The 16033-nt window shown below is 42.8% G+C and overlaps 1 protein-coding gene and 1 long non-coding RNA gene across 2 annotated transcripts; both read left to right on the top strand.

Moving 5' to 3' along the window:
* Positions 1–515: 515 nt before the first annotated feature.
* Positions 516–5753, top strand: LOC139543967 (uncharacterized). Its single transcript, XR_011668779.1, has 3 exons — positions 516–2793; positions 3010–3129; positions 4732–5753. It is a non-coding gene; the product is annotated as an uncharacterized lncRNA (long non-coding RNA).
* A 6601-nt stretch (positions 5754–12354) lies between these two features.
* Positions 12355–15338, top strand: LOC139543966 (boophilin-H2-like). Its single transcript, XM_071350573.1, has 6 exons — positions 12355–12509; positions 13578–13787; positions 14153–14317; positions 14699–14764; positions 14935–15013; positions 15150–15338. The coding sequence occupies exons 1-6, from the start codon at positions 12446–12448 to the stop codon at positions 15205–15207; spliced, it is 642 nt and encodes a 213-aa protein (XP_071206674.1). The 5' UTR covers positions 12355–12445; the 3' UTR covers positions 15208–15338.
* Positions 15339–16033: the final 695 nt, after the last annotated feature.

Genomic DNA, 16033 nt, shown 5'->3' with positions numbered 1-16033 from the left:
AGAACAACCACAAAGGACCTTATGAAGATGCTGGAGGAAACAGGTACAAAAGTATCTATATCCACAGTAAAACAAGTCCTATATCGACATAACCTGAAAGGCTGCTCAGCAAGGGAGACGCCACTGCTCCAAAACCGCCATAAAAAAGCCAGACTACGGTTTGCAACTGCACATGGGGACAAAGATCGTACTTGTTGGAGAAATCTCCTCTGGTCTGATGAAACAAAAATAGAACTGTTTGGCCATAATGACCATCATTATGTTTGGAGGAAAAAGGGAGAGGCTTGCAAGCTGAAGAACACCATCCCAACCGTGAAGCACGGGGGTGGCAGCATCATGTTGTGGGAGTGCTTTGCTGCAGGAGGGACTGGTGCATTTCACAAAATAGATGGCATCATCAGGCAGGAAAAAAAAAAGCAACATCTCAAGACATCAGTCAGGAAGTTAAAGCTTGGTCGCAAATGGGTCTTCCAAATGGACAATGACACCAAGCATACTTCCAATGTTGTTGCAAAATGGCTAAAGGACAACAAAGTCAAGGTATTGGAGTGGCCATCACAAAGCCCTGACCTTAATCCTATAGAAAACCTGTGGGCATAACTGAAAAAGCGTGTGCGAGCAAGGATGCCTTCAAACCTGACTCAATTACACCACCAACTTATTTTGGAAAGCTTGTGGAAGGCTACCCGAAACGTTTGACCCAAATCAAACAATTTGAAGGCAATATTACCAAATACTAACTGAGTGTATGTAAACTTCTGACCCACTGGGAATGTGATGATAGAAATTAAAGCTGAAATAAATCATTCTCTCCACTATTATTCTGACATTTCACATTCTTAAAAGAAAGTGGTGATCCTAACTGGCCTAAGACAGGGAAATTTTACTGGGATTAAATGTCGGGAATTGTGAAAAACTGAGTTTAATTGTATTTGGCTAAGGTGTATGTAAACTTCCGACTTCAACTGTAGGTGTTTCTTTTGTCCAGGTGGGGAAGGGCAGTGTGGAGTGCAATAGAGATTGCATCATCTGTGGATCTGTTGGGGCGGTATGCAAATTGGAGTGGGTCTAGAGTTTCTGGGATGATGGTGTTGATGTGAGCCATGACCGGCCTTTCAAAGCACTTCATGGCTACAGATGTGAGTGCTACGGGTCGGTAGTCATTTAGGCAGGTTACATTTGTGTTCTTGGGCACAGGCACAGATGGTGGTCTGCTTGAAACATGTTGGTATTACAGACTGGTTCAGGGAGACGTTGAAAATGTCAGTGAAGACATTTGCCAGTTGGTCAGCGCATGCTCGCAGTACTACACTTCCTGGTAATCTGTCTGGCACTGCAGCCTTGTGAATGTTGACCTATTTAAAGGTCTTACTCACATCGGCTGTGGAGAGCGTGATCACACAGTCTTCTGGGAACAGCTGGTGCTCTCATGCATGTTTCAGTATTATTTGCCTTGAAGCAAGCATAGAAGTAGTTTAGCTCATCTGGTAGGCTCGTGTCACTGGGCAGCTCTCGGCTGTGCTTCCCTTTGTAGTCTGTAATAGTTTGCAAGCCCTGCCACATCCCACGAGCATCAGAGCCGGTGTAGTACGATTCGATCTTAGTCCTGTATTGATGCTTTGCCTGTTTGATGGTTCGTCAGAGGGCATAGCGGGATTTCTTATAAGCTTCTGGGTTAGAGTCCCAGTCCTTGAAAGCGGAAGCTCTAGCCTTTAGCTCAGTGCGGATGCTGCCTGTAATCCATGGCTTCTGGTTGGGGTATGTACATATACGGTCACTGTGGGGACGATGTCATCGATGCACTTATTGATGAAGCCAGTGACTGATGTAATGCCATCGGAGGAATCTCTGAACATATTCCAGTCTCTGCTAGCAAAATAGTCCTGTAGCTTAGCATCTGCTTCATCTGACCACTTTTTTATTGATCTCGTCACTGGTGCTTCCTGCTTTAATTTTGCTTGTAGGCAGGATTCAGGAGGATAGAATTATGGTCAGATTTGCCAAATGGAGGGTGAGGGAAAGCTTTATATACGTCTCTGTGTGTGGATTATAGGTGATCCAGATTTATTTTTCCTCTGGTTGCACATTTACAGGATGATAGAAATTTGATAAAACGGATTTAAGTTTCCCTGCATTAAAGACCCTGGCTACTAGGAGCGCCGCCTCTGGGGGAGCATTTTCTTGTTTGCTTATGGCGGAATACAGCTCATTCAATGCTGTCTTAGTGCCAGCCTCTGACTCTGGTGGTATGTAAACAGCTGCAAAGAATACAGATGAAAACTCTCTCGGTAGGTAGTGTGGTCTACAGCTTATCATGAGATACTCTACCTCAGGCGAGCAATAGCTCGAGACTTCCTTTGATATCGTGCACCAGATGTTCTTTTCAAAAATACATAGTCCACCGCCCTTTGTCTTACCAGACACCGCTGTTCTATCCTACCGGTACATCGTATAACCAGCCAGCTGTATGTTGATATTGTCGTCGTTCAGCCACGACTCTGTGAAGCACACGATGTTATAGTTTTTTATGTCCCGTTGGTAGTTTAATCTTCCGCGTAACTCGTAGATTTTATTCTCCAAAGATTGCACGTTTGCTAGTAGAATGGAGGGAAGTGGGGGTTTATTCGATCACCTACGAATTCTCAGAAGGCAGCCCGGCCTTCGGCCCCTCTTTCTCCGTCTCCTCTTCACGCAGATCCCGGGGATCGGGGCCTGTTCCCGAGGAAGCAGTATATCCTTCGCGTCGGGCTCGTCAGAGTCGTGAAATGAAAAAAAGGATTCTGCTAGTCCTTGGTGAGTAATCGCAGTCCTGATGTCAAGAAGTTATTTTGGGTCATAATAGACGGTAGCAGCAACATTATGTACAAAATAAGTAAAAATATAAGATATAAAAATAAGTTGCAAATAAACAAACAAAAAAACACAATCGGCTGGGGGCATGTAAAACGTTTGCCTTCTTCTCCGTCGCCATGTTTACTCCAGTGTGCAATGGTGTCTTATGGCCCCCAGGATGTCGCTGTGTTATCTTCCAGTCCAGCTTCCTGTGTGCTTCATGTGACCAGCACTGGGAGAAGCATGAAACGTTCTTCGACACTGAGCAGTCCAGGAGAAAGCAGGGCCTGCCATACGGTGAGCTAGGAGAAGTCCTGGAACATTATACCAAATGGTCCACCCAGCCACTACGAAACGTTGCTTGAATAGGAATATCTGTAGGGGAGAGTGGGGTAAGTGGAGCCATTTTTTATATTCAGCATCACTCCGTCAAGGGAAATATATTATTCTTTCTAACAAAGAGTTCGATGGGGTTAAGGTCAGGGCTCTGTGCAGGCCAGTCAAGTTCTTCCACACCGATCTCGACAAAGCATTTCTGTATGGACCTCGCTTTGTGCACAGGGGGCATTGTCATGCTGAAACAGGAAAGGGCCTTCACCAACTTGTTGGAAGCACAGAATCGTCTAGAATGTCATTGTATGCTGTAGCCTGAGCCATAAAAAAAAACAGTTCCTCCACCAAACTGTACAGTTGGCACTATGCATTCAGGCAGGTAGCGTTCTCCTGGCATCCGCCAAACCCTGATTGGTCCGTCGGACTGCCAGATGGTGAAGCGTGATTCATCACTCCAGAGAACGCATTTCCACTGCTCCAGAGTCCAATGGCAGCGAGCTTTACACCACATCATCCGACGCCAGCCGACGCTTGTGTTCGGCTGCTCGACCAAGGAAACCCATTTCATGAAGCTCCCGACGAACAGTTATTGTGCTGACGTTGCTTCTAGAGGCAGTTTGGAACTCCGTAGTGAGTGTTGCAACCGAAGACAGACGATCTTTACGCGCTACACGCTTCAGCACTCGGCAGTCCCATTCTGTGAGCTTGTGTGGTCTACCACTTCGCGGCTGAGCCGTTGTTGCACCTAGACATTTCCACTTCACAATAACAGCACTTACAGACCGAGGCAGCTCTAGCAGGGCAGAAATCTGATGAACTGACTTGTTGGAAAGGTGGCATCCTATGATGGTGCCACGTTGAAAGTCACTGAGGTCTTCAGTAAGGCCATTCTACAGCCAATTTTTGTCTATGGAGATTGCATGGCTGTGTGCTCGATTTTATACACCTGTCAGCAACGGGTGAGGCTGAAATAGCCGAATCCACTAATTGTATATATAGTGTATATTTCAGGATGTTGTGTATCCCTGGAAATAATCAGAATTCATGTAAACAGTTTTGAAAACATAGCTTGTCCATATCCCGGGTATAGAGTAAGTTGAGCCTTGGGACAGGGTAAGTTAAGCCACCTACAAATGTCTGTATTGAATTAAATATTACCACTACCTTTTTTAAAGTTTTTATTTCCCAAACACAATTCAACACAATCACAATAGCTTTTTTTGTCTTTTAGTAATATTTTAACACAGGCTTAACACCTAACAAACACTTTGTACTTTTTAAAACAATTTTAACATAGGCCAGCCCCTGTTGTTACCTCGTATCCCAGCGATAATGCCTTGCATCACGCTTGGGTAGAAAACACTTACATTTGCTCAACTTGACATTGGCTCAACTTACTTCACTCTCCCCTGCAGGAATTCTAATGTTTGTGGTCCACTGGTGGGTTGCAACTGATTCCTCTTGGTCCTATAGAATTAGATACTGGTGATGTTCCAGGTTGTCTTTTTTTGCAGTCAAAATGTTTAAAGCAACAAACTGACATTTCCCTCTGCTTGGTTTCAACAGGAGACACATACATGCCTTTTGCAGAGGTCCCCACCCTGAGAAATGCTGTTTTAACAGGCCGATTGAAGGACACCTACGCCTTGTCAGACAGCACAAGAAAGACTGTTTAATCATCATCATTCAAGGGGGGGGGTCATTATCTTTGAATTATCTTGACTGGAATCAACTTTAAACTAATGACATCCACATTACTTCTTATTATTCATTTTGTTATATATTTACAAAAAATTACACAAGCCAGATACAAATGAACAACAATTTACAGACTGTGGCGGATGAATCAGAATTAGTTGGGTAACATAGATAAATAAGATGTTTTATTTACATAATATGCTTATGTGAGATACTTCTCATTAGAATGTATCCCTTTGGACTATACTGTTGGCAGTTGCACTTTTCCCTTCTCAGCTAGGGCTCAGTCACTTGGGGCCCAGAGAGGGGAGAGGTCAGGCTTGTCTTTTACATGTCTCTGGTAAGATGCAGAATATCAGAAAGGGAGGAGTACAGAATGGAACATTGTCTTCATATGTGAATGTATCTGTTAAACCATGTGAAGGGATGGCGTGATTAAGGGGGAACCAATTATCTCTTGGCTCCACAATGTCTGTGCGCAAGTCACTCCCCTCAGTGAGCTTGTCCATGAGTGGGGCGAAGAGGCAGGTTTACTTGAGATGGGAGTATATAGAGTTGACAATTGAGTTATGCCTTGGATGAGGTAATGTTTTGGTACTATGAAGTACCAGGAACGAGATTAGTACCTTGTTTTAGAGACCAAACTGAGTGATAATTTATAGCGAATGCAATCTGGCTAAGGGATACTCCTTTCTCAAGCAAAATGCCCTTTGTGAAGAGTTCCTAAGATCTGTGGTTCATCATGTAAGTTGAGAGGGGTGTATCTTTGCTATAAAAGATCTCAGTTGCCATTATGTTGGGACTCTCAACAATTCATTATAGATAGTGAATTGTTGAAAGTCACAGGGCTATGGTAAAGCTCATATTATTAAAGATGAAATTTAAGTATAACTCTGACTGGTGTGTGGTTTGTAACTCTCCTCATTTGGTAATACAGGAAATTGGCACAACAAGACACACACAAACATTGTCTACATCTCATCTGCCCAGACCCGCATACTCACACCTCCATCCCTAGTGCCTCCATTATTGTCTGCCACTTGGCCTTAAATTGTGCCAATTCGTTTTTCTCGGTCGCCCATGCTATTTCAATATTTAAATAATAAATAATTAAAACAGACAGTTTAAAAGTATGTTTACATTGTAATTCTTCTGACAGCCAACTTTCTAGCTCCACCCATAACTTCCGGACTTTATAGTATTCCCAGAAAGTATGGATTATTGAGTCATTGTTAGTTGACTCATTGTTAATTTTCAGAATTTTGTCTCTTGTATAATAAATTCTATACTTTAGTTTATACTGGATTAAGCATCAATTTTCATTAACTTGAATTTTACTATTTATGTTCCAACTTTCCCTCCATCTTGTACCGATAGCAGTTCTTTTTAAGTACCAATAGTAAAAAAAAATCTAAGAGATTGTCAGTTGGATAGGCTCTCTGCAAGGTTTTGTATATCTTCCCTATCATATGAACATCATTTTCTGACTCAAATATGGTTCCCTCAAAGTTGCTCTGATGTCTAAAAGATGTAAAATAAAAACTTTGTGACATGTAACTTTTGGTCAGTCCCCCAAAAAATTATTTGGTCATGAAAATAAATGTATTTCCTGTTACCAAGTCATTTACAGTTTCTATGCCTTTAGTTTTCCATCTGGACCAATTTAATGGTGAATTCTGAAAAGCTATTCAGGGATTGTTCCATAAAGTTGTTTTTAGGGAGTGATATTGGTTCTTGTAGAATACATTTAATTTTCTTCCATATTGTTATAGTGTTCATAACTATGAAGTTGTTAATGTCCTTAGCGTTATCCTTTTAAAATAGACACATACAAAGATTCTGGGGATGAGCATGTGCATCTTCAAAATGTACCCATTGTTCCTCCATAGTATCACAACACAGGATGAGACCCAAATGCAGACCCAGGAGGCAGATGGTTAGAGTCTCTGATATTTAATAATAGACAAGGGGCAGGCAAGAGGCAGGTCGAGGACAGGCAGAAGTTCGTAAACCAATTCAGAGTCAGATGGGAACAGGATGGCAGACAGGCTCGAGGTCAGGGCAGGCAGAATGGTATGGCAGGCGGGCTCAGGGTCAGGGCAGGCAGAAAAGTCAAGAACCGGGAGGACTAGAAAACAGGGACTGGAAAACAGGAGTATGGAAAAACACACTGGTAGACTTGACGTGACATGACGAACTGGCAACAGAGAACACAGGTATATAAACAGGAGACAGAGGGCGTAGGTTTAATTCTGGACACATGAAAAATGGTATGTATACGGAGGGTACGGGGCAACAGAAGGCGAACAGCAGAGGGGCTAAGGATCTTGGAGATGGGGAAAGGGCCGATAAGTAGTTCAGTAGGTCCTATGATTGAGTGTAGTCTGGCCCAAGGGTGAGAAGGTGAACAGAAAGGCACTGGAGCGACGAACCACCCTTGCTGTCTGCCTGGCCGGTTCCCCCCTCTCCACTGGGGTTCTCTGCCTCTAACCCTATTACGGGGGCTGAGTCACTGGCTTACTGGTGCGCTTCCTTGCCGTCCCTAGGAGGGGTGCGTCACTTGAGTGGGTTGAGTCACTGACGTGATCTTCCTGTCCGGGTTGGCGCCCCTCTCGGGTACGTGCCGTGGGGGAGATCTTCGTGGGCTATACTCGGTCTTGTCTCGGGGTAGTAGGTTTGTGTTTGAAGATATCCCTCTAGTGGTGTGGGGGCTGTCCTTTGGCAAAGTGGGTGGGGTTATATCCTGCCTGTTTGCCCATGTCCCGTGGTATCGTCGGACAGGGCCACAGTGTCTCCCGACCACTCCTGTCTCAGCCTCCAGTATTTATGCTGCAACAGTTTGTGTCGGGGGGCTAGAGTCAGTCTGTTATATCTGGAGTATTTCTCCTGTCTTATCTGGTGTCCTGTGTGAATTTAAGTATGCTCCCTCTAATTCTCTCTCTTACTCTCTCTCTTCTCTGGGGGGACCTAACCCCTAAGGCCATGCCTCAGGACTACCTGGCCTGATGACTCCTTGCTGTCCCCAGTCCATCTGCTCATGCTGCTTCTCCAGTTTCAACTGTTCTGCCTGTGGCTATGGAATCCTGACCTGTTCACTGGACGTGCTACCTTGTCCCGGACCTGCTAATTTGGACTCTCTCTCTACCACACCTGCTGTCTCTAACTCTGAATGATCGGCTATGAAAAGCCAACTGACATTTACTCCTGAGGTGCTGACCTGTTGCACCCTCTACAACCACTGTGATTATTATTATCTGACCCTGCTGGTCATCTATGAACATTTGAACATCTTGGCCATGTTCTGTTATAATCTCCACCCGGCACAGTCAGAAGAGGACTGGCCACCCCTCCTCGCATGCCTGAAGTTGAGGTGCTTGGCGGTGCAGAGATATTCCAGGTTCTTATGGTCCATCCACACCAAAAATGGCTTTTCTACCCCTTCTAACCATTGCCTCCACTCCTCCTACGCCATATTGACAGTGAGTAATTCTCGATTTCCCACGTCGTAGTTCCTCTCTGCGGGGTTAAGGCGATGCAAAAGGAAGGCGCATGGATGCAGCCTCTGGTCCTGGGCAAAGTGTTGGGACAGGACAGCCCCCACTCCGACGTCCAAGGCGTCGACCGGTCTGAATGGATTAAGATGGGGGCTGTAGTGAATCGCTGCTTGAGGTCAGAGAACGCCCTGTCAGCTGCTGGAGACCATATGAACGGCACCTTGGGAGAGGTGAGTGCAGAGAGAGGGGAAGCAAGGATGCTGTAACCCCAGATGAAATGACGGTAGAAATTGGCAAACCCCAGGAAATGCTGCATCTGCACTCTGGATGTGGGTTGAGGCCAATCCACCCCTGCTCTCACCTTGTCAGGGTCCATTTGCACACTCCCTGCGACGATGACGTATCCTAGGAAGGAGATGGTGGTGCAATGGAACTCACACTTCTCCGCCTTCATGAACAGCTGGTTCTCCAGGAGACGCTGGAGGATCTGTCGGACATGGAGGTCGTGCTCTTGAGCTGACCGGGAATAGATGAAGATGTCGTCGAGGTAGACAAACACAAATCGGTTGAACATGCCCCGGAGCACATCATTGACCAGGGCCTGGAATACTGCGGGATCGTTGGTCAGTCTGAATGGCATCACCAGTTACTCGTAGTGCCCACTAGCCGTATTAAAAGCAGTTTTCCACTCTACCCCTTCCTGTATCCGAACCAAATGGTAGGCATTCCGAAGGTCCAACTTGGAGAAGATGGTTGCCCCCTGGAGAGGCTCGAAAGCTGAGGAGATAAGTGGTAGCGAGTAACGGTTTTTAACCGTAATGAAATTGAGACCCCGGTAGTCGATACACGGATGCAGGGTGTTGTCCTTCTTTTCCACAAAGAAGAACCCTGCGCCGGCGGGGGAGGAAGAGGGACGTATAAACCCAGCAGTGAGAGAGTCCTCAATATACCCTTCGCTTTGGTCTCCGGATCCGACAGGGAATAAAGTCGCCCTCGAGGAGATGTAGTGCCCGGGAGAAGGTCGATGGCGCAGCCATAGTGCCGATGCGGAGGAAGCAAGGTGGCACGGGCATTGCTGAAAACCTCCCGGAGGTCCTGGTATTCCGCGGGAACGGCAGAGAGGTTTGGGGCTTCTCCCAAGCCCGCAGGAAGACATCCTGGGGCAGGCTGCGCCGACTTCAGGCAATGCACATGGCAAAACTGGCTCCAACCCAGGATAGAGCCAGTAGCCCAGTCGATCAGAGGATTGTGCCTCTGGAGCCAGGAGAACCACAAAATCATGGGTGCATGAGGGGATTCAATGGGCAGGAACTGCATACTCCCACTGTGATTGCCCGACACTCTCACGTTAATGGGAAACGTAGTGTGGGTGACTGCCAATAAAGTGTCCGTCCAATGGTCTGGTGTCCATGGGAATGGAGAGTGGTTGTGTGGAGATGCCCAGCGCCGACACCAGGGTAGTGTCCATCAAGCTCTCGTCGTCCCCAGAGTCAATAAGCACCCAGAGAGATTTGGACCTGTGTTCTCAAACAGAGAACACGGGTATAAATACACAGGGGATAATGGGAAGATGGGCGACACCTGGAGGGGGGTGAAGACAAGCAAAGACATGTGAAACAGATCAGGGTGTAACTATGTTTTTTTTCTAAAAGACACACTTGTATTGGATACTTAATGTCCATTCCAATTTACCATACAATATTGAATATATACAGTATGTTTAAGATTAAATGAAATACATGTAATATCACAGTACCATCATTCTCATTGCTGGTCATCGAAACGGCTCTGTTGACTCTGTCATAATAACTAGGCCAGCCTCTCTGATGTAGCTCTCAGGCATGTTATATTACCTGCCCTGACTGTAAACTGATACCAGTCATGTTTTATAGGTGTCACGACTTCCGTCGTCGTCACCGGCTTTCTAGCTGCCACCGATCCATGTTTCTGTTTTCCATTTGTTATGTCTTGAGTGTACACACCTGGTTCCCATTAAGTTATTATTATTTCCCTATTTAACCCTCTGGTTCCCGTTATGTTTTGTGCGTGATTATTCCTGGTTTGTGTTAGTCGTGTGTGTTAGGGTTTGTTATTCCTGCGTGGATTATTTTGGCTGATTACATTTTTCAGAGTAAAGTACGTTATTTTACTCAGTTCTGTGTCCTACGCTCAAATGCACTAACTCAAATAAACTCCCATACATTTATCCTAGGTATTTGAAAATAGAATTTGAAATAGGTATTTGAAAATGCTTTCAATTACAATTTAGAAGACTATTTGTTTTTTGACAAATAACCTTTTACTTAAATAAAAGTCCTTGTTTTGGGCTGTGTTATTTGAAACTCAAACAACAACAAAAATAACTAAAACACATGTATTTGAACTCAGCTTTGACTACCTGTATGGAGAATTAATCACAATAGTCTAGTGGCTTCCTTTCCTAGTGTTCTATGCTTCATCTGCAGTAATCTGAAAACAAAGGGTTAGAGATAGCAGTATGGGGGATTTCAGAAATGTGACATTTATTACCTTTCAGGATCTTTCATATCAGTGTAGACGAGGGGAAGCAGACAAACAGAGGAATCTCCTTTAGACTATTGAGACTAAGTATAGCATTGTTCAGCAATCTTATGCACTTCCTAAAATTATACAATAAGTAAACATAATAGCCTATTTATAGGCCCAATAAACCATTTGGATGGGGGAAACAAGGTTTAGCTTTCTGATTGGTGTGTCTGTGCAATTTCCTCTTTGCTTCTGCATATCAGACTTGGCTGTTCATATGATGCTGATGTAACATAGGAGGAAATACATTTTGGAAGACCCTATAAAATAGGAAGTAGATATGGCAGATATTATGTCATATATTATGTTTTTGTATCGAGAGAATGAAAAATAGAAAAGTATATTGTTTACTCACAGATGGGTTTTTGTTGAGTTGGTGCCACATCCCAAATGTATGATTAATAATATTAATTTGGCCGTGGATATAAATAAATCTACTTCAAATCCATTCTTATGTAATAGCATAAGGTATTCTTATCCAATGAGTCAGGACCATGGGTTAAATTGAGAATTTGGAAGAGCCTGATTTAGAGGAGTTAAGGTAAGGGTTGATCCAAGGTTGAACAAAAGGCTAGGGTTATGCCAATATTAGGGTTAGGGTTGTGGATGAGGCTAGAATAAGGTTTGTACCGCGATGTGGATATGAAGCTAGGGTTAGGGTTGTGGTTGAGGGTTAGGATTGAATCAGGATGTGGACATGAAGCTAGGGTTAGGGTTGTGGTTGAGGGTTAGGATTGAATCAGGATGTGGACATGAAGGTAGGGTTAGGGTTATGGTTGAGGCCAGGGGCGGTCCTGGACATAAGCGACATAAACGGTCGCCTAGGGCCCCCGGCCGCCAGGGGGCCCCAACCACCCAAAAATAAAAATTTTGTAGAATTACAGGAAATTATTATTTATTTATTTATTTTTGCCATCTAGAGGTGGGCCACTAAAATGTTTTGGCAAATCTCAACTAGGGCCCCCAAAAGGCTAGGGCTGGCCGTGGTTTAGTCTAGGGCTAGGGTTGTGGCTGAGGTTTAGAGTTGCACCAGGATGTGGACATGAAGCTAGCTTTAGGGTTATGGCTAGGGTTACTGCTGTAAGTAAAATGTATTCCATTCTAGGGTTAGGATTAGTACTTTTATACTTTTACCCTTCTTCTCTTTGACCCATGGTGCAGTAGCTCAGCTCTGGGTAGCTCCGCTCAATGTAACAAACGTTTCTTTGAAGATAAAAGAAAGGTTACCATAAGGTCTTTATGTGTGTGAAATGCTTGATTACTCAACTACAATAAAAACATGAACATTGAAAGAGTTTGGCAAGATACTGCCAGTCATTTACCTATTTTATGACTGACACCATGGGATCTGTGACCGAATGAGAGAGAAAGACACTCCTAGGTCATAAAAACCTAAGTATTGATAAGGGGTACAAATAATGTTACATACCTGTGGACAGAAGCTTATAGAACAGGATTTGAAAAGGAACAAACATCTTTCTGTTGGGGGGAATCTACGGTCTTGGCCTACCAGCGACAAAATTATGGCAAATCCACTGTTGAATGTCTTTTTACTAGGAGTTATGCTTCCTATAGCTTTGTCCATTGGTGAGTATATTCTATGTTTCTTTACATTTCTGCATTCTCTCAATGAACCCTTTGCTTTATCACCTTGCTTTAATGTGTGCTACTGTAAGAAGTACCTGCACTCCTACTTTGTCATAATTCCTTTATGCCAGTTATATCAAAGCAAAATCAAGTAAGGCCAACACGGTTACTAAATCTAGTAGTGTAAATAATGTCTTTTTTCTCGGAAATTAATGACTGATGATATCATGTATTCCATCCCATCTTACATGTAAGGCTGAGTTTACATTGTGAATGGGGTCCTTTCTCAATATTATTGAGATGCAAATAATACATTTTTTGACATTTTTTGAGGGGAACATTGAGTGTGAAGATGATGCTAAGATGCTAGGAATTAAAACCCCTTACTTTTGAAGCATACTTGTGTGTTGGAAATAAAGAAGAAATCACACAACTGAGATGGTTCAAACTAGATTGAGAATGCACTTGCAAATCATAAATCCACACTGTGTTTTTACTGTTAAAGAACTCCGTCAAAACTGTCAAGAGAACATGGGTTGTCACTAGTCAGTTACTTCTTCAGTGTTGGGGAATTTACTCTGAAAAGATAGTTTAAATTGTTAACAATTACTTCAAGCTATACTAAAGCTACCATTAAGAAAAACATAGCTTATTTAACTAAAGTGACTTAGAAAAAGTAGTTCTACGTCCAAACTACTTTGTGAAAAATTATATCTAAATCTGAAATGTCATAGACTACAAATTGCAAGAACAGATCACTCTGAAGTCAGATGTTAACAGAATGTGTAATTTAGACTATTAAAAACAAAAGGTGAGAATTAGGCACACACAAAAGTGATTAAAGTGAGAATTAGGCATTGCATACTTCACCCATGTTTTATTTTTGCTAAAAAAGTTGTGTAGTTCCAGTAATTCGCTACACCACTACATGGCAAAAAAATAATTAACTACTGAAAATTGCAACTTGAATTTAGTTAAACTACCACCAAGCTACTGCAAAATGTCATTAAATTACTAGTTGAACTAAATGTAGCTCACTACTCCCCAATGATGATCTTCTTCTCTCAGAACCGTTTTGCAGTAGGAAGATGGACGAGGGAAAGCCAGTGGAGGGAAAGGAAGATAACACTAAACTGCAGTATTACTACGATGAGGGGGCAGGCATCTGCTTTCCTTTCTTCTACAAAGGACTGGAAGGGAATGAGAACCGCTTCAACACAGACAGGACGTGCATGGAGGCCTGCTCTGCCAAGTTTGAGGAGCTCTACCCAGCTGCAGGTAGGCTGCTACAGAGAGTGGGGAGAGAGAGCGGTTGCTGTATGGCGGCCATTTTGTTAGGTGTAGATTCAAAGAGGACTAACAAACAGGATGTCTATATGACAGATACAAACTGTACAGTGTTGCATTGCTGTATTGGATTGTATAATAATGGTTAGTGATTGATGAACTCATAATGGACAAGATATTGTCCAAACCATATAATAAGCAAATAGACATAGCATACACAGCAATTCTATAATCAGATTATTATGCTACGCTACTCTCTCAAAATGATCCATCCATTTAAGGAAGAATTGTTGAGCTATTCATAGAAGTTCATCAAACCCATAATTATCCCTCATATTTTCTCTCTGCTCTCTCAGATGCAGTGTGTGACCTTCGATTGGACCATGGCAGTTGCTTTGCCATGTTGTTGATGTACTACTACAACGCAAAAGAGAGAACCTGCCGTATCTTCCACTACGGGGGCTGTCAGGGCAATGGCAACCGTTTCGAGACCAGAGAGCACTGTCAACAGACATGCATGGGTCAGTTCACTATCTATTTTTGTGATACCACTATTTCTTATCTCTCCCTCCACGTCTGAGGTAATGATAATATGCACCCAAAGATAACAACACCTCATTTTCAATATAAAGAACCTACATATTTCTCTTTCTCTCTACTGCCATGTGTAAATGCATGTTTATGTATGAAATGTGTATGAAAATAGTCTGTAGACACTGAAGGGCATTTTAGACATTGAGGTGCAATTCCTCCTTACACTGCACAACAGACACTCAGCTGACTTCAACTGTCTTGACATTTCTTCTTTAGTCCACTAGAAGTCCTTCCTCCACCACTTCATTACAACTACAGTATATTACTGATGCTTGTTCGTCCTGTTCATGTGAGATGTTCTTCTGCAGCCATAGGAGGCAGGCATGGTGCTGCACAGCCAGGAGCTAACCCAGATGAGAGTTCCACTAATGCAGGTACATCAATAACTTTTGTGCCATTTTTGTAGAGTCGATTATCTAGAGTTTGAGATCATGTTAACCCTAACAAATTAGGTAGTATCTTGATGATTATCTTGGTAATGGACCTATATTGTCATTATGAAAGAGTTCATTTTAACTGTCTGTTGTGTTTGCCCTTGTCTCAGGACTGATCGTGGGTATTTTAGGAGGAATTGTGTTCACCGTGGCAGTGATCTCTGCTATTGTTCTCTTTGTTGTCCAAAGGTAGTGGGTACTCTTACAAAGTCAATACAGTAACCTTTTTTAAGGAAAGGGATGATAACAATATTTAAATGTCATGGTAATATCAATAAGTGTGTTACATTCTGACATTTTATAACATTCTTTTTAAAATTCACAGGAAAGGGAAATCAAGCAAAGATGGGAGAGAGCAGGAACTACCTATTGAGATGTCCTAGAGATGTATTACCCTCGACACCATTTTCAAATTCCTTTTTTGTTTTGGATTTCATTTACATTTGTTAGGAATTACATTTTGTACTCTATTTAGGTTGAATAAAAAAGGAAAATGCCATGCTTTATCTATATATTTTAGTTTTTTTTTTACTGTGGAATGTTTTTGACATTGGATAAATTTTAAACAATGGCTAGACATTATCCCCCTTGTATTTGCTGTTGACATAGTTAGTACAGTAGGTAATGAGCATTAACCAACCTGTAAATAATAGAAAACTGCAGGTTGAATGTTGTAACAGGACTGATCTGATCAACTCTGATCTGATCAAAAGCATTGATCAACTCTCAAACTGGTCTCAGACTTATATACTGTATATGTATATACTATCGGTCCAAAGTTTTAGAACACCTACTCATTCAAGGGTTTTTCTTTATTTTCACTATTTTCTACATTGCAGAATAATAGTGAAGGCATCAAAACTATGAAATAACAAATGGATTCATGTAGTAACCAAAAAAGTGTTAAACAAATCAAAATATATTTTACATTTGAGATTCTTCAAAGTAGCCACCCTTTGCCTTGATGACAGCTTTACACACTCTTGGCATTCTCTCAACCAGCTTCACCTGGAATGCTTTTCCAACAGTATTGAAGGAGTTCCCACATATGTTGAGCACTTGTTGACTGCTTTTCCTTCGGTCTGTGATCCAACTCATCCCAAACCATCTCAATCTGAGGCTTTTAACTCTAATTAACTTATTCTCTGCAGCAAAGGTAGCTCTGGGTCTTCCTTGATGGTTTTTGCGACTGCACTTGAAGAAACCTTC

This window comes from Salvelinus alpinus, chromosome 18 (genome assembly GCF_045679555.1).
Source record: "Salvelinus alpinus chromosome 18, SLU_Salpinus.1, whole genome shotgun sequence".
In the NCBI taxonomy this organism is placed as follows: Eukaryota; Metazoa; Chordata; class Actinopteri; order Salmoniformes; family Salmonidae; genus Salvelinus; species Salvelinus alpinus.
Note: the sequence above shows the minus strand (reverse complement) of the source record. Positions and strands in the feature narration are given on the sequence as shown.

Excerpts from the sequence above, each read along its gene's own strand:
- LOC139543966 (XM_071350573.1), top strand. The coding sequence starts at position 12,446 with ATGGCAAATCCACTGTTGAATGTCTTTTTACTAGGAGTTATGCTTCCT. Across the intron at positions 14,765-14,934 it reads TGAGAGTTCCACTAATGCAG|GACTGATCGTGGGTATTTTA; the intron begins GTACATCAATAA and ends CCCTTGTCTCAG. Across the intron at positions 15,014-15,149 it reads GTTCTCTTTGTTGTCCAAAG|GAAAGGGAAATCAAGCAAAG; the intron begins GTAGTGGGTACT and ends TAAAATTCACAG.